Here is a 23,450-nt window from a genome sequence, read left to right as displayed (position 1 = left end):
TACCCCCTCCTTACCGGGCTCTGACCACCTGGGGAGCCTGCGTCCGTGTTTGGAATCCCTGGATTGCTCTAGTAGTGGAACTAGACAGATTAGCAGCTGACGCACATTTGACAGAAAGGCAGTGCTGTGCTTTCTTCTTATGCTGCTTCCCCTTCCTCTTTTCCCAAATAGAGATGTAAACACGTGTATTTTCCTGCTTAAATTGAGCGAATTGGTCCTCTGCCTGTGCCTTGATTTAGCTATTGGGCTGAGCCTTGCTCCTCCCTTCCCTGCTCGGATAGGAGCCACTGGGAGCTGGAGCTCCAACTTCCAAATTGAAGCTGGCCTCAGGCCAGGTGACCTTCTCTTTGTAAGTTTCTTTCCTCAGCAGAGTGGGGGTGGGGTCGTGGGGAGCTGGGATCTGTTTGGTGCTGCTGGGGGGTGGGGGGTGGTGAGGAAAGGAGGGGGGTGGAAGAGAGTAAAGGGCTGTTGTTAAACAGTTTCTTACCGTAAGAGGGAGTTCAGACCTAGATCTTTCCAGTTAATCACACAACAAACTTAGCTCATCGCAATAAAAAGCAGCTCAGAGCCGCCGGGCTCTTCTAGGCACTGAGTCGGAACAGGATTCTTTCACCCAGGCATCGCCAGTGGGATCCGCCAGCACCTCCAGCAGCACCATGTGGGTGACCAAACTTCTGCCAGCCGTACTGCTGCAGCACGTCCTCCTCCACCTCCTCCTGCTTCCCACTGCCATCCCCTATGCAGGTTAGTTTTCTCTTTTCTTCCTTATTATTATTATTCTTTAACTCTCAATTGCTAACAATTCCTTTTCCTAACGCTCTCTCTTTACCCTGTTCCCAGCATCCTTCCTTAACTCTGTATGTGGAATGGGTTTTTAAAATCTCTCATTTAGCTTTCTTTTGACATTCTCTTTCTGTTTGAAAAGCATTTAAAAAGATACTTAGCATCCCCTCTGTTGTTTCCGTCCCCCTCCCCATTGATCCAGCCCCCTCTCACTTAGCCTGATAGTCAGGGATGGTGGGATGGGAACGAGATGCTAACATTGGCTGAACTTTGCTGGTTTGGATACATTTAAAGCTGAAGAGAGGGGGGGAAAGTGATGGTCAGTACAGCAGGGACATGTTTTTTGTTTTTTTTTTTCCAGAGGACAATTTTCCATGACAATCCACTACCCCACATCATTCAGTCAACATTCAGGGCCAAATTATGACTTAATACAGGTTTTCATTTGGAGAAGGCAGATTAAACTCTGAGTATATGCATGTTATAAAAATGAAAGAGAAAGCCTCTCTCCTAAGGTCTCATTCTTTCTGGGTATGGATGCCTGTCCTTTTGAAACTGCAGGGCCAAGGAGGCAAAAATTGTGTGACTCTGATTATAGCTGTAGAACTGCTCCCTTCAGCCTCCCATTTTCTCCCCAGAATTTACAGGTTGGGAAGGAGTTGCTTGGGAGTTCATATTGCCTGGAAGTTTAGAGGTTTCATTTGCTGCTTTGGGAAGTTTTCTGTTGTTATCAGGGCAAGAGGAAACATCTGTATTTGGTTGTATTATTGTCGTGGCTGGGATGCCAACGGGAGAAGGTAGTGAGCATCATAGGTGGGCACAGGGGAATAAAAGAATGGAATAAATGCCCAGACAGTAGACATAGTTTTTTTTAATAAGACAGAGAACTGAGATATATCTCAGTTATATCTTTTGAGATAAGTTAAATATGACATTTATCAGACCTCCAATCTAGTTTCCACTGTAATACAAAGGTTGAAAGCACCAAGAATTTGCAAAATGACGAGAAAAATCAGTCCCACCTGGCTTTCTTCAATTTTGTGATGTGTCCCTTTTGGAAAACAACACTGTGTGGGAAGTGTCAGTTCGAGAACATTTATGTTAGATTTCTGAAGAGGTGAAAAAAAAAAAGTTCAATCTAGCAGGTTATCACCTTTGAGATGGGTCATGTTAAAATTGATTCTTATATGACATTGCTGGTTTGTGGGATTTTGACTATAAATTGAAATGACAGCTAATATTTTGAGGACTTTCATTTTCAAAGATCAAACTATTGATGGGCTGAAGTAGAATATGGTTACCTGGAATCATCTGTGCTTATGCATGGGGAACACAGTGTGGAAAACCCAAACAGTAGATCAACCATAGACAATGTCTATTTGTTTTTGGCATGCATTGCGAAGTTTTGGCAGGAGATTTACATTTGTAATTATATTTCATTTTGGCTAATGTTGAAATGACTGCGTTTCCTGAGGATAGGGGGAATGCAGCCCAAGAGTATGCTGCAGGCAAGGAGAGGCCAGTTGGGAATTACAAGTAATAGAATAATTCCTAAAGTGGATAATGCTAAAATTGTTAACAAAAGAGGGTCTGCCTTTGTCTGGGTGGCAACTTTATTTTGATAGTTTTTAAAAAAATAACATTCTTCAAAGTGGAAAACATGGATAGCCCTCTTAGAACATATAAAGAAAGTCTGTTCTTTTTTATATCATCTAACATTGAACATTTAGAATTTTGTTGTTACTTGCTTCGATTATACTTTTTGATTTAGCTTATGAGTCTGCTGTTTTACCTATTGTGAAATAAGACAATATTTAAAAAGAAGTGGATACCATAATGAGGTGACAACCAGTTATGAGCAGAATATATTATAGAGATATTTTTAGAAAAGTTTCAGAAAACTTAAAGAAACGTTCAATATAATAGACCCAAGCCATCTTTATAGGAATTGGTTTACATAGGATTATCCTCTATCTACTCCCACCTACACTGGATACAAATATCCAATCCCCTCTAACAACAACAACACAACATTAAATGAGCACCTACTATCAAGGAGCCTGTGGGAGATGTACAGATGAACAAGTGAGAAAGAAACCTACATTTGTTTTTTTTGTTTTGTTCTGTTTTTTTTACTGACTCTCCACCCCAATACCTTCATTTTTTTTTTAACATTTTATTGGCATATAAATGATTTACAATGGTGTGTTAGTTTCCGCTTTATAACAAAGTGAATCAGCTATACATATACATATATCTCCATATCTCCTCCCTCTTGCGTCTCCCTCCCACCCTCCCTATCCCACCCTTCTAGGTGGTCACAAAGCACTGAGCTGATCTCCCTGTGCTATGTGGCTGCTTCCCACTAGCTACCTATTTTATATTTGGTAGTGTATATATGTCCATGCCACTCTCTCACTTTATCCCAGCTTCCCCTTCCCCCTTCCCGTGTCCTCAAGTCCATTCTCTACGTCTGCGTCTTTATTCCTGTCCTGCCCCTAGGTTCTTCAGGACCATTTTTTTTTTTTTTTAGATTCCATATATATGTGTTAGCATACGGTATTTGTTTTTCTCTTTCTGACTTACTTCACTCTGTACGGCAGACTCTAGGTCCATCTACCTCACTACAAATAACTCAATTTCATTTCTTTTTATGGCAGAGTAATATTCCATTGTATATATGTGCCATGTCTTCTTTATCCATTCATCTGTCAATGGACACTTAGGTTGCTTCCATGTCCTGGCTATGGTAAATAGTGCTGCAATGAACATTGTGGTACATGACTCTTTTTGAATTATGGTTTTCTCAGGGTATACGCCCAGTAGTGAGATTGCTGGGTCATATGATAGCTCTAGTTTTAGTTTTTTGAGGAACCTCCATACTGTTCTCCATAGTAGCTGCATCAATTTACATTCCCACCAACAGTGCAAGAGGGTTCCCTTTTCACCACACCCTCTCCAGCATTTATTGTTTGTAGATTTTTTGATGATGAAAGCCACATTTGTTGAGCGACTGTTATGGACCATGTTCTAAAACAAAACTTAGTTAATTCTAATAAGATTGGCATTATTGAATTGACTCATCTTACATGAGGAAACTGAAGTTAAAGAACTTAATTATTTTTTTCTTATTATCTTACATAATGGATAGAGCTGAGATTCCTACCCAAATCTATGTGAATGAAATATGCAATGTGCATTTTCCCTTTTATTTATATTGAATACAGCAGCAGTGAAATCAACTGAAACTCGCTTTAAAAAATCCATTTTGCTAAGTAATATAGGAACAATTCTGTGTTAGAAGTATTATTATGTTATGGTTGAGAGTTCATTTCTAGCTTAGAGGATCAAACCAGGTTTAGGGAGTGTGCAATACTCAAGTTGAGTGTGAAAATACAGGTAGTAGTATGGTCAGTACTTAAGTCAGGGGAACACAAAGTGGCTGAAGGTACTGAAGTGAGAAAGTATAAGGACAGGCAATCATGTAGGGCTGGTGTACTGAGTACCTGAGGAGGAGGAGTATGGCCTGGGTTTGGAAAAGTAAGATAGACTAGCATGTATGCTTGAATATCATGCTAAATTACACTATTTTAAACATTATGGGTCACAGCTGGAAGTTTTTGAGTTGACAAGATACCTGACTGAAGTGTGTTGTAGTTGGTGTGCTGTTTAGTGTTGTTTAGTGTTGTTTTAGTTGGTGTGTGGAGGAGAGCTGCAGGCAGAAACAGACAGTGAAGGAAGAGACCAGGAGGAGGATGAATGAGGAAGTGGCATGGAAGTAGAAGGAGGGAAATATCTAGGGAGGTCCCTATTCTCACATTGAACATCATTTCATTTGTAAATCTTTTTGGAAGAGATACTTATGCTGCTTCTCAAATACCAACATTTGATTTAAATCTGACTTGATCCCTTCTTGACATCGTTATTTATGATATTGTTCCCTTCTCTAAAGAAGGGATGAAAATTGTCCACTTGTGAAACCCAAGTCCTAGATAATAGAAATGAAGATTTGGACTTGTATTTATGATTTTTGCCTTTGGGAAGTAAATCTCCAGTCACCACCATTCCCTTCCATTAATTATTTGTGTACTTTCATCTTAACATCTTGCCACTTCAAGCTGTTAATCACTAATCATGTGGGTAGATTTCTCAGAATATGTGGAGCCAGATTCCTGCTTCTTTCCACACCCTGCAAATCCTTTCCTTTGCATGATTTTTCTTTGAAGTCAATGGTTAGTCCATACAGAGAAGAAAATATATGAGGTACTGAGAGAAAAGAGTGTGAGGCCCAGGGACCAGAGGGAGAAATGTGTCTTTCTTCAAGCACCTTGATACATTTGACCCTACTTTCTGTTTGTAGCTTTTCACTAAGAGCCTAATGATTTCAATTTTAAAATAGGGACTTTGGTTTCTTCAGGAAATATAGCTACAGAATGTTTTCCCATACTGAGGGAAGAGGGAAAAGGAGTTGCAATTTAAAATATAAGAAAGCATGACAAAGTTGCAGTGATCTCTTACCCTTTGATTTCATTTCAATGTTTTGTTTATAAACTTCAACTAGCAGTCATGCACAAAAAATAGTAGGGAAAAATATGATCCAAAGATATTTTTGAGTTTCTTCCCAAATTAAGCTTGTCTTTTAACTGTTGTTAAAACAAGCATCAGTTGTTAATACATATGGAAGAGAAAGTTAAAAGTATTTTCAGCAAAGGAATTTTATTTTCAGATGCTGTTTTTGAATGACTTCTGTTTTGAATTTTTCTTTTATTGAAGAAGGAATTAATTTTATTGATGTGTGGATTACATGACGTACAACTAGCTTGAACTTCCCATTTTTGCATAATTAGTTACTGACCTAGTAGATATGACTGAATTATAAGGGAAAGCTTCTAAGTCATGAGAAATAAAGAGTGAGAAGGGAATCTTAGTATCTGGTTCTGATTGCCCCTGATTAGCTTTGTAGCCCCAGACAAGCTTTTCTCTCCTATTTATTATCTAGTAAAGGGAAATCATAGATTTATTTGCTTTTCAGGATACTTTTTGATCTTTAGATGAAAGGTAGTGATCGAAAGTTTATCAGCAACCAAAAGTAGACTATTTTTATGAGGTACATCCAGGCATTAACACATTTCAATAGGACAGCTGAGGATCTGCAGAATTAAATATAATCAACGATCCCACAGAAACCACTTTTCTCTAGTCATCCTCAGTGCCTTCCTTCATGTTGTATGGTTCTGAGAAAAGAAACCAGAGCATTGACCAGGTATTCTATTTTATTTGGTAATTAGTAAAATACATGTCTGAACTCAATGTTTGTCTTAGACTTTTAAAATTTAGTTTTATGTTCTTCTCTCACACTTAAACATAGGTAATAAATACATAATACATTAGGCCAATTTTAATTCTATACTTTTAGTTAATTGAATTTATTTTATATATATGTGTATATATATATATGTATATGTATACATACATATACATACATATATACCACAATTTTTCCACTTTGGCAGATAGTTTTTTGAATAGATTTTCTGCATCCATTAAGCACTATTTGTTTCTGAGAAGTATTCCAATTTATACAGGAATTCAGATGATTTTTATGCTGTGAAACATTTCACAGCACCTAAGAAATTGTGCACTAATGTCAAAAGCAGCAGAGACTCTTAGTGGAGAAACTTATCTCCCATTAACATGGTCCTGTGGCAGAAACCAAAATTTGAAAAGAATAATACCACTTATTTGCTTGGGAGAATAACGGTTTCTTCTCTTATGCCAGAAATTAAAGGATGAAATTTCAAAAACAAAACTAAAACTTTGCATATTCATAACATTTTTAACCCAAATTGATTTCCAAATGATTATAGTTTAAATAGCTCCTTTTAGTTCAAATATAATATAACTTTCATTTTGTAAATTGAGTAATGGGATATTAGCATTTAAGGTAATTAAACAGAGTCACTTGGCAAGTCAATAAGAATGCCAGAATTATCATCAGTCTGCCAACGTTATGCAAGGCATTTGGTCCACACTCAATAAATAACATGTTGATGGATTATTTGGTTGACTGAATTTCTATGTTAAAATGTCTTTTAAATTATATCTGTTCGACCATAGCCATTCCATCTTATAGGGCAAAGAAAAGTTGAAGAAAAGAAAAGAAAATGAAAGCGTTATTACAGAAATTAGTACCAGTTTTTTGGGGATTGTGTTCTGGAGTTTTATAGAGAACCAGAAATTTAGAGGAATTCATGTTTTCTCTTATTTACTGTGGACTCCAGGTTAGGATAGATATTAATGGGTAGCATCTGCATGTTTAATAAAACAACTGGAGCCAGTGGTTGCTGGCAGACTTAAGAGTACGATGCCATTCTTGGTACCTCACTCCGTTAAGCCATATTTCCAAATTTTCTGCAGAAAAATTTTCACCCTCTTTTCTTGGCACATTTCACCACGTTTAAAGCCAAGAAGTGATTTCCTGTTCTGCCATCCAAGTTACTTCTGTACCGATAGCTTTAACCAAATCTTCAGAAACTGTTTACAAGCCGTTATTTCCACATGCTTTCTTAGCAAGTCTTAGAGAGAGATGGCATCATACGTGTTTAAGAGTGGGGGCTCTGAAGCCAGGCAGCTGGATTTTCAATCAGATCTTCTAAGTCGTCAATTTTCCCATGTGTCTTGGTTTCCGTATCTTAAAAATGTACGTATTATCACTGCCTTTGTTATAAGGGTATTCAAATAATTTGACAGGCAGGGGAGGGGCACCATTATGTCCATCCTTGTTCTACGACAGCTGCAATCTCTTAGACAATTTGATCCTCATCGTGAAGAGGTGATTATCATTAGAAACCAGGTAACTCTGGGCAAATTAAGAATGAAGAAGCAAGTTCTTCCTATTCTAAAGTTATCCATAAGATTAAGTCTCTTGGCATGTTTTAGCTTTGCTCTTCAGCTTTTTAATAGGAGGCTTCATGCTATCTAGGGGCCTGGTAGAATACGTTGATGAAGAAAAATGATATTGCTACATTAAAGGATGAAGTTTTACATACATTTGATTTACAACATTTGGCTTGATTTCAAAACAAACACTTCAGTGATACTGAGAAATAGTGCCCAAAAGCACAGAAAACACTTATGTAGGAAATGAAAGGGCTAAAATATGAATAGTATGAAATACTTTAAAGACCAAGTCAGAAGAATTTACCCAGTGCACCATTTTTAGTGAGAAGTTTCTCACCTGTCATTGAAGTGGCTTATCTAATTAGTACTATAACTTACATAAGGACCAATTGTAGAAGGAAATGACAGATTTAATTACAGAGCGTGATATGATATGTCCTGGCACTTCCTTTCATACTGTTTGGAGAATACCATGTTATTTATTTCTTAAGAGTGAACTCTGTCCTAATTTTTAAAAGCATCCTTCATTTGAAAGAATGTAGATGAATGGCTCTGTATGTGAAGTTATTTTTTCTTCACTGATTAACTATTCCTCTCTTGCTCTTAAGTATCTGAGAGTATCATTACCCACATCACTCCACCCCCCAACCCCTGGAGGTCTGGTATGTTGTCAGATAAAATCATTACCTCGTAGATGATTCTTAGGGATATTTTTTTCTATATGAGCCTTAAAAGCTTTTCCCGTATGTTTTTAAAAAATTATTATTATTAATAGAAGGACAGAAGAAAAGAAGAAACACACTTCATGAATTCAAAAAGTCAGCAAAGACTACTCTAATTAAAGAAGACCCATTACTGAAGATAAAAACAAAAAAAATGAACACTGCAGACCAATGTGCCAATAGATGTATTAGGAATAAAGGACTTCCATTCACTTGCAAGTAAGTTGCTTCATTTCGTTCTTAGAATAATTTTCCAAATATGGCATGGACTCATTATCATCATCTTTTTTGTATTCAATGCAATGTACTCTTAAAATTGTAAGCTTGATTTTAGTTTTAACTCATTGCAACAGAAGACTTAGCCCTCATTTGATGGAAATATGAGTAAGGGAGAACACATAAACTGAGATCTTTTAGAATCCACAGGGGCTTTAGTTATGGAATTTATATTTTCTCATCTTATGAACAATTGAACTTTAGGAACTAAAATTCAATTAGATTAACTTTTTATCTCTCTAATATTTTACAATATTCTATTCAGAGTAAACTTTTTTTTTTTTTCCTTACAAAAGGAGTGGAGGAATTTTCAGAATAGAAGTTGCCCAACAACCAAAACTTACTGCAACTGGTATCATTGTCTTTAGGGATGTACATAAAAAACATTGAGATAATCAGATAAAAAAACTAGAGGGATTGGTGTCAGCAGCAGAGGCTGTTTAAAAGAAGTTAGCGGGTAGTGATGATGAAGTTTTAGGTGAAAAGTGATGGGGCAATTCAAAGAGGCAGGAGGGAACTCAAATGGAGAGTTTTCTTATCTTTTGAAAGTTTCTCTGTGACCTCCCAGGGAAAAATTCCTTGCAACTTTGCCAGTATGCCAGAGGATAAAACTTGGAGTTTGGGGCCATGAAGGTGACAATTTCATCTGAATAGTTTTCCAAATTGCCAGAAAAAAATGCATTTCCTAGTTCGTCATAAAGATTCCCTCCCCACACTTACTTTCCACCTTTTTATTCCCTATTTCATCCCACTTTAACAGGAGTGCACATGGCATCCTGTCACTTTTGAATTCTACTCTATTACATTTGGGTAGTTAACACATGATGTGAACACAGATTTTAGTAATGTCATGGCAAGAGGTCCTAAATTCGTCTTGCCTTTCTCAGAGAAGTAAGTGTTATGGGCCTGAGGAGAAAGGACATGGTTAGAGGAGGTCTTCAATAGATTTAGCGGGAGGAGAGACTATCTCTTTTCTATTCATTTAGATCTCCTCTGGAAGTATTTTTATAGCCAAACTGCCACTTTCAGGGAGATATTTCCTGGCACTGGGAGTGGGGAATTAACTTTGCAAGTAATTCCTATGATAATTCCTTCTTTCCCTGACTTTCCTAGAAAAGCCTTGAGATTTAAAAAAATAAATTAGAGAAAACTACTCTCAATCAACATCTCAGCTGTGTAGATATATGGAGATGTTCTTCTGGCAATTGAGGAGGTTGGATTTATTGTATTTTCCCCTTTCAGGGTTAGAAGGGCAGGGCAAAGGGAATGGGAGAACCACATCTCATTGTTGATTTTTAACTTTGAATCTGAAAATACACTCTCCTGGATCCACAAGTAAGGAAAGTATTGCTAAGCCTCGATTTTCACATTAGTCAGCCTTATGCCTAGAAAACAAAACAAAACAAAACAGCTTTCCCTTTGTTTTATTTAGGAGAAACTAAAATGATTTTGCTGCATTGGAGAACACATGTGACCAGATTAATAAAACTTTATATATCCCATGTATATGAGGTTTCACGCTTTTCAACCATATTCTGGTTGAGTTTTATTTAGTCTCCAAATTTATGGCAACCTGTGCAGAAAACCACATGTAGTGATACCAATGTACAGCTAAAGTTCTCTGCTCAGAAATGGTGTCATCCTTCACACTTGTGTATCCTAAATATATATACATACTTATTTGGAATCACTAAATACATTCCTTATTCAGAATCGAATGGACATACTTGTGATACTCTGAAAGTAGGTTCTTAATGAATTAAAGATCTTTTTGAGGACTTGTTACATGAACTAGAATCATTGAAAAACAATGGCAAACACACTAAGATGTTTGGAAAATACCAACAATGCTGTGTGAAAGCATCTGTGACTCAGTGGGCATGAGGTAGAGGTCTCAACTTTTCTTTCCTCTTGAGAAGGTATCAACAATATTGACTTTATAGGGACTGAAGTTGTGTTTTGCTGGATGAGAAAGATGACCAGAATGCCTGATTCTAAGCGTTTCAAAAAATTACTGCACATGAACTGACTCAAGAGATGAAAATTTCTAACCATGACTAAGTAACTGGTACTGGAATTGCCCTTCTGCCATAAACAACTCAACAAAATAAATTATTGTAAGGAAGATGATAGTTAAAATAAGGCTAAGAGAAAGACTCCTAAAGTCAAACTTAAAAGAAAATATGCAACTCATGGAATTTGTCAGCTTGGATCCAGTCCATATGGAGGTGTAAAATGATACAAGCAAATACAGTTTTCTGAGAGTATATGGAATTGTAATGGAATGAGAGAAAAGGGTGAATGAAATCAGCAAACTGGAAACCCTGTCACCCACTTTCCAGATGGAATCACCTTTGTATTCACAGAAGCAAATCTCACATGTTCCTGATGGGGCTCATGAGTCACTTGCAAGGCAATCTCATGTCAAAGCCATATTACTGAAAAAAAAGTAGTAGTTTATATATGTGTGGTACACTTTTATTTTAATGTAAAGTGGCAGGTATTTGAGTCTGTAATTTTAAAATTTCTTTTTAGGTGTTCGTTTAGTTGTTATCTTCATATGTATTCTTTATCTAATTACCGTGCTTTCAAGGTTATTTAACTCTCTCCCCCCAACACCCTACAATAGGGAAATAGGAAATTTTACATGTATTGCATAATTTTACTATCTACCAGATCAAAATTCAAATATATTATTAGCCAGTTTTTCTCTTATCAAGTTATTCTGCCACAGTTGCAAAAATAGACTTTTATGTTTGTTCTTTAATACTATTTCAGCTGTAAAATGTTCTTGTAGGTGGACATTTCAAAATCTCTACATGTAAATCAAAGCACAAAGTTTATACAGATAATTTTTGAAGTTACTTAGATATAGAATAAAATGCACTATGTAAAAATATAAAATAATAGTTAAAATATTTTAATTTTATAACACCTTTTTAATATTTGTTTTATAAAAGTTATTTCCCCTTACTTAAAATTACTTAAAAGTTTTTACAATGTTAAGAAATAAATGACTAATTTGAACTACATAAAATTATAAGAAAATTATGTGCTTTCAAAAATATATGATCTGGAGGAGGACCTTCAAGATGGCGGAGGAGTAAGACGTGGAGATCACCTTCTTCCCCAAAAATACATCAAAAATACATCTACACGTGGCACAACTCCTACAGAACACTTACTGAATGCTGGCAGAATACCTCAGACTTCCCAAAAGGCAGGAAACTCCCCACGTACCTGGGTAGGGCAAAGGAAAAAAGGAAAACCGGAGACAAAAGAATAGGGACAGGACCTGCACCTCGTGGAGGGAGCTGTGAAGTAGGAAAAGTTCCCACACACTAGGAAGCCCCTCCACTGGCGGAGATGGGGGGTGGGGGGGGGAGTTTCGGAGCCACGGAGGAGAGCGCAGCAACAGGGGTGCGGAGGGCAAAGAAGAGAGATTCCCGTGCAGAGGATCAGAGCCGACCAGCACTCACCAGCCCGAGAGGCTTGTCTGCTAACCCGCCAGGATGGGTGGGGGCTGGGAGCTGAGGCTTGGGCTTCGGAGGTCAGATCACAGGGAGAGGACTGGGGTTGGCTGCAAGAACACAGCCTGAAGGGGGCTAGTGCGCCACAGCTAGCCGGGAGGGAGTCCGGGGAAAGGTCTGGACCTGCCTAAGAGGCAAGAGACCATTGTTTCAGGGTGCACGAGGACAGGGGATTCAGAGCGCCGCCTAAATGAGCTCCAGAGATGGGCGCGAGCCGTGGCTATCAGCGTGGACACCAGAGACGGGCATGAAACGCTAAGGCTGCTGCTGCAGCCACCAAGAAGCCTGTGTGCAAGCACAGGTCACTATCCACACCTCCCCTCCTGGGAACCCGTGCAGCCCGCCACTGCCAGGGTCCTGTGATCCAGGGACAACTCCCCCTGGGAGAACACATGGTGCGCTTCAGGCTGTTGCAACTTCACACTGGCCTCTGCCACCACAGACTTGCCCCTAATTCCATACCCCTCCCTCCCCCTAGTCTGGGTGAGCCAGAAGCCCCTAATCAGCTGCTCCTTTAACCCCCTCCTCTCTGGGTGAAGAACAGACGCCAGAGGGCGTCCTACATGCAGCGGCAGGGCCAAATCCAAAGCTGAACCCCAGGAGCTGTGCGAACAAAGAAGAGAAAGGGAAATTTCTCTGTGCAGCCTCAGGAGCAGAGGATTAAATCTCCACAATCAACCTGATGTACCCTGCATCTGTGGAATACCTGAATAGACAATGAATCACCCCAAAACTGAGGCGGTGGACTTTGGGAGCAACTGTAGACTTGGGGTTTGCCTTCTGCAACTAATTTGTTTCTAGTTTTATATTTATCTTAGTTTAGGATTTAGACCTTATTATCATTGGTAGATTTGTTTATTGATTTGTTTGCTCTCTTCCTTTATATATATATATATATATATATATATATACACACATATATTTTCCTTTTTCTCTTTTTGTGAGTGTGTATGTGTATGCTTCTTCGTGTGATTTTGTCTGTATAGGTTTGCTTTTACCATTTGTCCTAGGGTTCTGTCTGTCCATTTGTTTTAGTATAGTTTTTAGTGCTTGTTATCACTGGTGGATTTGTTTATTGGTTTGGTTTCTCTCTTTTTTTTTTTAATTACTTTTTTATTTTAATACTATTTTTAATTTTTTATTTTAATAACTTCATTTATTTTATTTATTTTTTTCTTTCTTTCTTCTTTTTTTTCTCCCTTTTCTTCTGAGCCATGTGGCTGACAGGGTCTTGGTGCTCCAGCCGGGTGTCAGGGCTGAGCCTTTGAGGTGGGAGAGCCAAGTTCAGGATATTGGTCCATCAGTGACCTCCCGGCTACTCGTAATATCATTCGGTGAGAGCTCTCCCAGACAGCTCTGTCTCAATGTTAAGATCCAGCTCCACTCAACGACCAGCAAACTACAGTGCTGGACACCCCATGCCAAACAACTAGCAAGACAGGAACACCACCCCAACCATCATCAGAGAGACTGCCTAAAATCATAATAAATTCACAAACACCCCAAAACACACCACCAGACGTGGTCCTGCCCACCAGAAAGACAAGATCCAGCCTCATCCATCAGAACACAGGCACCAGTCCCCTCCACCAGTAAGCCTACACAACCCACTGAACCAAACTTACCCACTGGGGGCAGATACCAAAAACAATGGGAACTACGAAACTGAAGCCTGTGAAAAGGAAACCCCAAACACAGTAAGTTAAGCAAAATGAAAAGACAGAGAAAAACATAGCAGATGAAGGAGCAAGGTAAAAACCCACCAGACCAAACAAATGAAGAGGAAATAGGCAGTCTACCTGAAAAAGAATTCAGAGTAATGATAGTAAAGATGATCCAAAATCTTGGAAATATAATTTAGAAGATACAAAAAACATTTAACAAGGACCTAGAAGAACTAAAGAGTAAACAAACAATGATGAACAGCACAATAAATGAAATTAAAAATTCTCTAGAAGGAATCAACAGCAGAATAACTGAGGCAGAATAGATAAGTGACCTGAAAGATGAAATAGTGGAAATAACTACCGCAGAGCAGAATAAAGAGAGAAGAATGAAAAGAATTGAGGACAGTCTCAGAGACCTCTGGGACAACATTAAATACAGCAACATTCGAATTATAGGGGTCCCAGAAAAAGAAGAGAAAAAAGAAAGGGTCTGAGAAAATATTTGAAGAGATTATAGTTGAAAACTTCCCTAATATGGGAAAGGAAATAGTCAATCAAGTCCAGGAAGGGCAGAGAGTCCCATACAGGATAAACCCAAGGAGAAACATGCCAAGACACATATTAATCAAACTATCAAAAATTAAATTCAAAGAAAAAATATTAAAAGCAGCAAGGGAAAAGCAACAAATACATACAAGGGCATCCCCATAAGGTTAACAGCTGATCTTTCAGCAGAAACTCTTCAAGCAAGAAGGGAGTGGCAGGACATATTTAAAGTGATGAAAGGGAAAAACCTACAACCAAGATTACTCTACCCAGCAAGGATCTCATTCATATATGATGGAGAAATTAAAACCTTTACAGACAAGCAAAAGCTAAGAGAATTCAGCACCACCAAACTGGCTTTACAACACATGCTAAAGGAACTTCTCTAGGCAGGAAGCACAAGAGAAGGAGAAGACCTACAATAACAAACCCAAAACAATGAAGAAAACTGTAATAGGAACATACATATCAATAATTACCTTAAATATAAATGGATTAAATGCCCCAACCAAAAGACATAGACTGGCCAAATGGATACAAAAACAAGACCCGTATATATGCTGTCTACAAGAGACCCACTTCAGACCTAGGGACACATACAGACTGAAAGTGAGGGGATGGAAAAAGATGCAAATGGAAATCAAAAGAAAGCTGGAGTAGCAATTCTCATATCAGACAAAATAGACTTTAAAATAAAGACTATTACAAGAGACAAAGAAGGACACTACATGATGATCAAGGGATCACTCCAAGAGGAAGATATAACAATTGTAAACATTTATGCACCCAACATAGGAGCACGTCAATACATAAGGCAAATGCTAACAGCCATAAAAGGGGAAATCGACAGTAACACTATCATAGCAGGGGACTTTAACACCCCACTTTCACCAATGGACAGATCATCATCCATAATGAAAATAAATAAGAAAACACAAGCTTTAAATGACACATTAAACATGATGAACTTAATTGATATTTATAGGACATTCCATCCAAAAACAACAGAATACACTTTCTTCTCAAGTGCTCATGGAACATTCTCCAGGATAGATCACATCTCGGATCACAAATCAAGCCTTGGTAAATTTAAGAAGATTGAAATCGTATCCAGTATCTTTTCCGACCATACTGCTATGAGACTAGATATCAATTACAGGAAAAAAACTGTAAAAAATACAATCACATGTAGGCTAAACAATACACTACTAAATAACCAAGAGATCACTGAAGAAATCAAAGAGGAAATCAAAAAATACCTAGAAACAAATGACAATGAAAACACTATGACCCAAAACCTATGGGATGAAGCAAAAGCAGTTCTAAGAGGGAAGTTTATAGCAATACAATCCTACCTCAAGGAACAAGAAAAATCTCAAATAAACAACTTGCCCTTACACCTAAAGCAATTAGAGAAGGAAGAACAAAAAAAAAAAAACCCAAAGTTAGCAGAAGGAAAGAAATCATAAAGATCACTTCAGAAATAAATGAAAAATAAATGAAGGAAACGATTGCAAAGATCAGTAAAACTAAAAGATGGTTCTCTGAGAAGATAAACAAGATTGAGAAACCATTAGCCAGACTCATCAAGAAAAAAAGGGAAATGACTCAAACCAACAGAATTAGAAATGAAAAAGGAGAAGTAACAACTGACACTGCAGAAATACAAGGATCATGAGGGATTACTACAAGCAACTGTATGCCAATACAATGGACAACCTGGAAGAAATGGAAAAATTCTTAGAAAATCACAACGCTCCAAGACTGAACCAGGAAGAAATAGAAAATATAAACAGACCAGTCACAAGCACTGAAATTGAAACTGTGATTAAAAATCTTCCAGCAAACAATAGCCCAGGACCAGATGGCTTCACAAGTGAAATCTATCAAACATTTAGAGAAGAGCTAACACCTATCCTTCTCAAACTCTTCCAAAATATAGCAGAGGAAGGAACACTCCCAATCTCATTCTATGAGGCCACCATCACTCTGATACCAAAACCAGACAAAGATGTCACAAAAAAAGAAAACTACAGGCCAATATCACTGATGAACATAGATGCAAAGATCCTCAACAAAATGGCAAACAGAATCCAACAGCACAATAAGAGTATCCTACACCATGATCAAATGGGGTTTATCCCAGGAATGCAAGGATTCTTCAATATACACATATCAATCAATGTGATCCACCATATTAACAAACTGAAGGATAAAAACCATATGATCATCTCAATAGATGCAGAAAAAGCTTTTGACAAAATTCAACACCCGTTTATGATAAAAACCCTCCAGAAAGTAGGCATAGAGGGAACTTAGCTCAACATAATAAAGGCCATATATGACAAACCCACAGCCAACATTGTTCTTAGTGGTGAAAACCTGAAACAATTTCCACTAAGATCAGGAAAAAGACAAGGTTGCCCAATCTCACCACTCTTATTCAGCATAGTTTTGGAAGTTTTAGCAACAGCAGTCAGAGAAGAAAAGGAAATAAAAGGAATCCAAGTCAGAAAAGAAGAAGTAAATCTGTCCCTGTTTGCAGATGATATGATACTATACATAGAAAATCCTAAAGATGCTACCAGAAAACCACTAGAGCTAATCAATGAATTTGGTTAAGTAGCAGGACACAAAATTAATGCGCAGAAATCTCTTGCATTCCTATAAACTAATGATGAAAAATCTGAAAGAGAAATTAAGGAAACACTCCCACTTACCATTGCAACAAAAAGAATAAAATACCTAGGAATAAACCTACCTATGGTGACAAAAGACTTGTATGCAGAAAACTATAAGACACTGATGAAAGAAATTAAAGATGATACAAACAGATGGAGAGATATACCATGTTCTTGGATTGGAAGAATCCACATTGTGAAAATGACTATACTACCCAAAGCAATCTACAGATTCAGTGCAATCCTTATCAAACTACCAATGGCATTTTTCATAGAACTAGAACAAAAAAATTCACGATTTGTATGGAAACACAAAAGATGCTGAATAGCCAAAGCAATCTTGAGAAAGAAAAACGGAGCTGGAAGAATAAGGCTCCTGGACTTCGGACTATACTACAAAGTTCCAGTAATCAAGACAGTATGGTACTGGCAGAAAAACAGAAATATGGATCAATGGAACAGGATAGAAAGCCTGAGATAAACCCATGCACATATGGTCACCTAATCTTTGATAAAGAAGGCAAGAATATACAGTGGAGAAAAGACAGTCTCTTCAATAAGTGGTGCTGGGAAAACTGGACAGCTATATGTAAAAGAATGAAATTAGAATACTCCCTAACACCATATACAAAAATAAACTCAAAATGGATTAAAGACCTAAATGTAAGGCTAAACACTATAAAACTCTTAGAGGAAAACATAGGCAGAACACTCTATGACATAAATCACAGCAAGATCCTTTTTGACCCACCTCCTAGAGAAAGGGAAATACAAACAAAAATAAACAAATCAGACCTAATGAAACTTAAAAGCTTTTGCACAGCAAAGGGAACCATAAACAAGACAAAAAGACAACCCTCAGAATGGGAGAAAGTATTTGCAAATGAAGCAACTGATAAAGGATTAATCTCCAAAATTTACAAGCAGCTCATGCAGCTCAATATCAAAAAGACAAACAACTCAATCCAAAAATGGGCAGAAGACCTAAATAGACATTTCTCCAAAGAAGATATACAGATTGCCAACAAACACATGAGAGGATGCTCAACATCACTAATCATTAGAGAAATGCAAATCAAAACCACAATGACGTATCACCTCACACCAGTCAGAATGGCCATCATCAAAAGGTCTACAAACAATACATGCTGGAGAGGGTGTGGAGAAAAGGGAACCCTCTTGCATTGTTGGTGGGAATGTAAATTGATACAGCCACTATGGAGAACAGTATGGAGGTTCCTTAAGAAACTAAAAATAGAACTACCATACGACCCAGCATTCCCACGACTGGGCATATACCCTGAGAAAACCATAGTTCAAAAAGAGTCATGTACCAAAATGTTCATTGCAGCTCTATTTACAATAGCCAGGACATGGAAGCAACCTAAGTGTCCACTGACAGATGAATGGATAAAGAAGATGTGGCACATATATACAATGGAATATTACTCAGCCATAAAAAGAAACGAGATTGAGTTATTTGTAGCGAGGTGGATGTACCTAGGTTCTATCCTACACAGTGAAGTAAGTCAGAAAGAGAAAAACAGATACTGTATGCTAACACATATATATGGAATCTTAAAAAAAAAAAATTTATGAAGGATCTAGAGGTAGGACAGGAATAAAGGCGCAGACATAGAGAATGGACTTGAGGACACGGGAGACGGGTAAGCTGGGACGAAGTGAGAGAGTGGCATGCACATATACACACTACCAAATGTCAAATAGATAGCTAGTGGGAAGCAGCCGCGTAGCACAGGGAGATCAGCTCGATGCTTTGTGACCACCTGGCGGGGTGGGATAGGGAGGATGGGAGGGAGTCACAAGAGGGAGGGGATATGGGGATATATGTGTACATATAGCTGATTCACTTTGTTGTATAGCAGAAACTAACACACCATTGTAAAGCAATTTTACTCCAATAAAGATGTTAAAATATAATATATATATATATATATATATATATATATATATATATATATATATATATATATATATATAATCTGGAAGCAAAAAATCTTTATTCTTAGAAAATCTATGTGTTTTTCTTAATTAGATGCTTATACATGGTGACATTATAATTAGCATGAACATGGTTAAGAAGGAGTTTTAATACTATTTCTTAATCGAAAGAAAATAGTTCAGAATTCGAACTTTATTTTCTGTATTTTAAGAAATGGTAACACTTAATGTGTTGAAAATTTTAAGTACTTTACTATTCTCAGTTAAGGGATTTTTGTATTTATCATTTTGCTTTAGAAATACTTTTTTTAGTGAGCAAGAAAATACCAATATAATACTTAGCTATAGGAATGATAATTTTAGGAGTTAACACATTTCAGCAATTTTTGTCAAGATGGTATATCAAAAGCATATTCTCTCTGATATTAGTAGTTGTTTATTTAAACTAAAAATGCTGATGCAAGCAAATCCATTTAGGAAACATTGACTTATGTAAAGTTACCTAAGAGCAGGATTTTCATCGCCTTTATAAGCTTAAATGCTTTATAACTCACCAAGAAGGGATATTATATGCAAAATTTCCCAAACATTTGATTTTAGATCCTTCTTTTCTGGAGAATCCCCTGGGGTGGTGATTTGTCTAACACATTTTAGGACATGTCACTTTAGAATGTGCTTTATACAATTTCAACTTTTAGAAGTTAATCATGATATTTCAAATATAATAATTTGTATATAACTGCAAAAATATCTTCCAACTTGCTGTGTACTTACAAAAAAAATAAAGTCTTCAGAAATATTCCAAGTAGTTGTGCTATATATTGATTTTGCTTGTTGAAGCCCTCATTCTTCTATGTGTCATTTAGAATAACATGAGAACATTTCAAATTTTATTCTATCTGATATTTAAATCTACACCTATAAAAATTTAATTTTGTTCTGTCTTATTTGGCTATCAAAATGGTAGGTTCAAATATCCCTCATGTTTCTGTATATGTAATAATGCGTCTGTTTTTATATTGCCTTCCTTGTTTAAACCAGGTGCCTATTCTTTAAAAACTGTATAAATAGTAGTATTCCTTCTTTTCATTCAGATATTTTTTTCAGGGCCTTTGTTTTTGACAAAGCAAGAAAGCGATGCCTCTGGTTCCCTTTCAATAGCATGTCAAGTGGAGTGAAAAAAGAGTTTGGCCATGAATTTGACCTCTATGAAAACAAAGGTAACTGGCTTCTCCCTAAATATTTCGTAATGAAACAAAGTATAAAATATATGTAATTGCCTGCCACAGTGCTCTTTCTAACTGATTTTTCCATTATATCATGGATCTATTATGAAGTCAATTCATCTATTAAGACAGATGACACTACTGCCTTGACTATTTTCAGTATGGTACTTTAAAGACACCTTTTCCCAAATTTTCCATAGTTAGATTATCCCTCCCCTCTTTGTTTATTTCTGGTAACATCTCCCAGAACTGATATTCTCCACAGTCATTTTAGAAAGTGCCACCTTAAGTTATTAGTTTAAGACATTTTATATAACAGCAAATTTTGAGCTTACTATAGTATTATAAATTTTAATAACTTTGGATAATTAATCTAAGTTATAGTGATGATTTCTGATAACAACAAAACGTGGAGGTTTTGAAAAATTAGTTGGATCTATTCCTAGTTACATACTTTTAAAAAATCTTTGAAAGAATTGAGACTATATTATTAGTTAATTTGCCTACTTTGGTAGTTTGATATTATATTCACAAGGTATTTATTTTGTTCAAAAGTGGATTTATAATAATAAAATAATTGAAGAATGTTTATTAAATGTGTATTTTACAGAATAAATCCCTCATTACACAAAATAATAATCATGAATTATGTTTATGATAATACTATTTATTTCAATTTTAATGTTTTCTTTAATTCATGTTAGAAAATAAGATGATCTCTATATACCCCAATAATTCTGTAAATCCTAAACATAATTCATAATCTAGTATAAAAGCACCTTTAATCTTCTAGGTTGCTAACAACTGTATATACTATTATTGGATAGAAATATACAGCTTGTTTCAGTTTGATTGTCCTATAATTTAGCAGCTGATCGGTTAGCAAAAATATGGAAAATAACAATCAGCATAATGTAATTATCACATACACACACATACACAAAAACCCACACAATTTTACTGATATAAAGACAAATCAGTTATTTCCATTATCTTAAAGTAACTTTTTGAATTCAATATAGATTTACAAATTTTTGTTTTTAATATGTTCTTAAAATGGTCTGTGAATTTGAGCAAATCATTATGCTAAATAAAATTTGCCTGTCCAGTTGAGTATAAAGAATAATCTACGTTAAGTAGGTAGGCTAATCTCTACAGTTATCCAGGTATATACTCACAAAATTAAAACTTCTCAATGGTGTTTTTTGTTTGTTTTGGATTACTCTGAAATGTATTATTTTGAAAATATTAGTAGAATTTTTAGGCAAGAAATTTCAATATGATTTGTGATGGTTTATAAGCATTACTTAAAGATTTGAATGGAATTTTATCGTTTTTATTTTTAATATACACAGCATATATGTTACACATAGTTATAACATTTTTCTCTGCTTTCTTCTGATAGACTACATTAGAAACTGCATCATCGGTAAAGGAGGTAGCTATAAGGGAACGGTATCTATCACTAAAAGTGGCATCAAATGCCAGCCCTGGAATTCCATGATACCACACGAACACAGGTAAGAATAGCATGAAGAAAAGAGGATAGAGCCTCTCTTTTATAGGTGTGTTACCAATCCCAGGTTAGTGCTTCAGAATAATCCTACAGTTCTATAATAATTTAGCCAACTTTGCAGAAGTGTATTAGGCCACAGCTTATCTGAATTTGTAACTGATATTTAGCCAAAGAATAAAAAATTATTATTAAGATGTAGCCTAACATTTTTTCACCTCGAAACCTCAATTTATAGATCTTGGTGTTTGGGAAGAAATAATAAAAAAGTAATTAAAAAAATTTTTTTTCCCTCTCTTTGCCTGCGAAAAGGCACAGCACTCTGCAGCTGGAGTGGAGAGGTTGCCTGTGATAAGTTGGAGATGGAACAGATTCTGATCTTACCCAGGGGCCAAATGTTCTTTAACCATGGTGGTTCTCAAACTTGACTGCACATTAAAATCACCTGCTACAAGCCCTTAACAAATCCTACCACCCGGGCATCAACACAGACCAATTAAATCAGAATCACTTGGCACCCAGTATTTTTTTTAAAAGTTCCCCAGGTGATTCTAAAGCACAGTCAAAACTGAGAACCTCTGCTAAAAATTCATGCCTCAGATTGACCAACTTTCCCATTTCACCTAGTGCCTAATGACTAGAGAAAACTTTATTCCTTGGAAATTAAATGTCTATAGTGAAGAGAAGAATTGTGTTCATTATAACAGATGAATGCTATTTAAAGATGAGTAAACATAATATCCATAGGCTCATTAGTCTGAGAATTTTAATCATCATGGAGGAGAAACATAGATATCTACTCACTAGAGAGCCATATATAGCCAGAGTTTTTCAAGACTTATTTCACAAAGAATTTTAACAGGAACTAAAGTAGTTTAAAACAGCTCTCCCTGGTTATTAGATGCATTGGAAGATTTAGTTTACCATGTGCCAAGTACCTTGCTGAGCAGTATACCTGGTTTATCTCATTTAATCCTCTCAAGAACCACAAAGTAGGTGATTTTATTAGTTCTATTTTTTATATGGTGAAACTGAAGAGCAAAGATCCTTAGTAACTTTTCAAGATCATGCACAACTAGCAAGTGGTATGGCCAGAATCTGAGGCCAGCCAGTGTCACTCTGTATGCTGTGTTTTAACAACCCCAGGGCCTTAAACACCCAGCAAATCAGTAGGATACGTGCTGTGACCTGTTTTTGCAATAGAGGTAGTAACTTGCCTTGATGAATCCACTTTTTATTCCATTTCATTCATTTGGTGGGGGGCAAAACTATGCAAGATGATTTTACTTCAGTAAACAGAAACCGAGTTCATTGGCCCACGTAAAAAGAAAAAGAGTTGGTTGCTCTACACTGGGATCAAACCTGTGATTCTGGCCTTGTTAACAACAGCTAGTAAGTGTCCAAGCAGATCAGCTTTACAGTGTTTCAATAACAGAAAACAACTAATTTTTCCAAATTCATTACTTATGAATTACATGAATACCTCCAAAACATAGTTTTATCTTTACATTACAAAACAAACAATGTAATTGGTTTTGTCCTCTCATAAGGATTTGCATGGTGTCACTCCCTGCATAGTGAGGAAAACATTTTGCTTAAATAGATGGATCTAAGTTTTTCATGAACAAAGGAATGGCGTTTGAA

General features: G+C 36.6%; 1 protein-coding gene across 4 annotated transcripts in view; it reads left to right on the top strand.

The window, feature by feature from the left end:
* Positions 1 to 284: 284 nt before the first annotated feature.
* Positions 285 to 23,450, top strand: part of HGF (hepatocyte growth factor) — a 78,791-nt gene continuing 55,625 nt past the window's right edge. For 2 of the 4 annotated variants that reach the window (XM_068549933.1, XM_068549935.1), the window contains exons 1-5: positions 285 to 349; positions 603 to 744; positions 8,459 to 8,624; positions 20,175 to 20,287; positions 21,699 to 21,813. In XM_068549933.1, the coding sequence (XP_068406034.1) occupies positions 657 to 744; positions 8,459 to 8,624; positions 20,175 to 20,287; positions 21,699 to 21,813 (482 nt within the window). In that variant the 5' untranslated portion in view covers positions 285 to 349; positions 603 to 656. Of the gene's footprint in view, positions 350 to 580; positions 745 to 8,458; positions 8,625 to 20,174; positions 20,288 to 21,698; positions 21,814 to 23,450 lie in introns of those variants that run through there. The other 2 variants (XM_068549934.1, XM_068549932.1) reach the window with 1 other exon arrangement.

This window comes from Eschrichtius robustus, chromosome 8 (genome assembly GCF_028021215.1).
Source record: "Eschrichtius robustus isolate mEscRob2 chromosome 8, mEscRob2.pri, whole genome shotgun sequence".
Lineage (NCBI taxonomy): Eukaryota > Metazoa > Chordata > Mammalia > Artiodactyla > Eschrichtiidae > Eschrichtius > Eschrichtius robustus.
The sequence above is the reverse complement of the archived record's forward strand: the minus strand, read 5'-3'. Positions and strand labels throughout refer to the sequence as shown.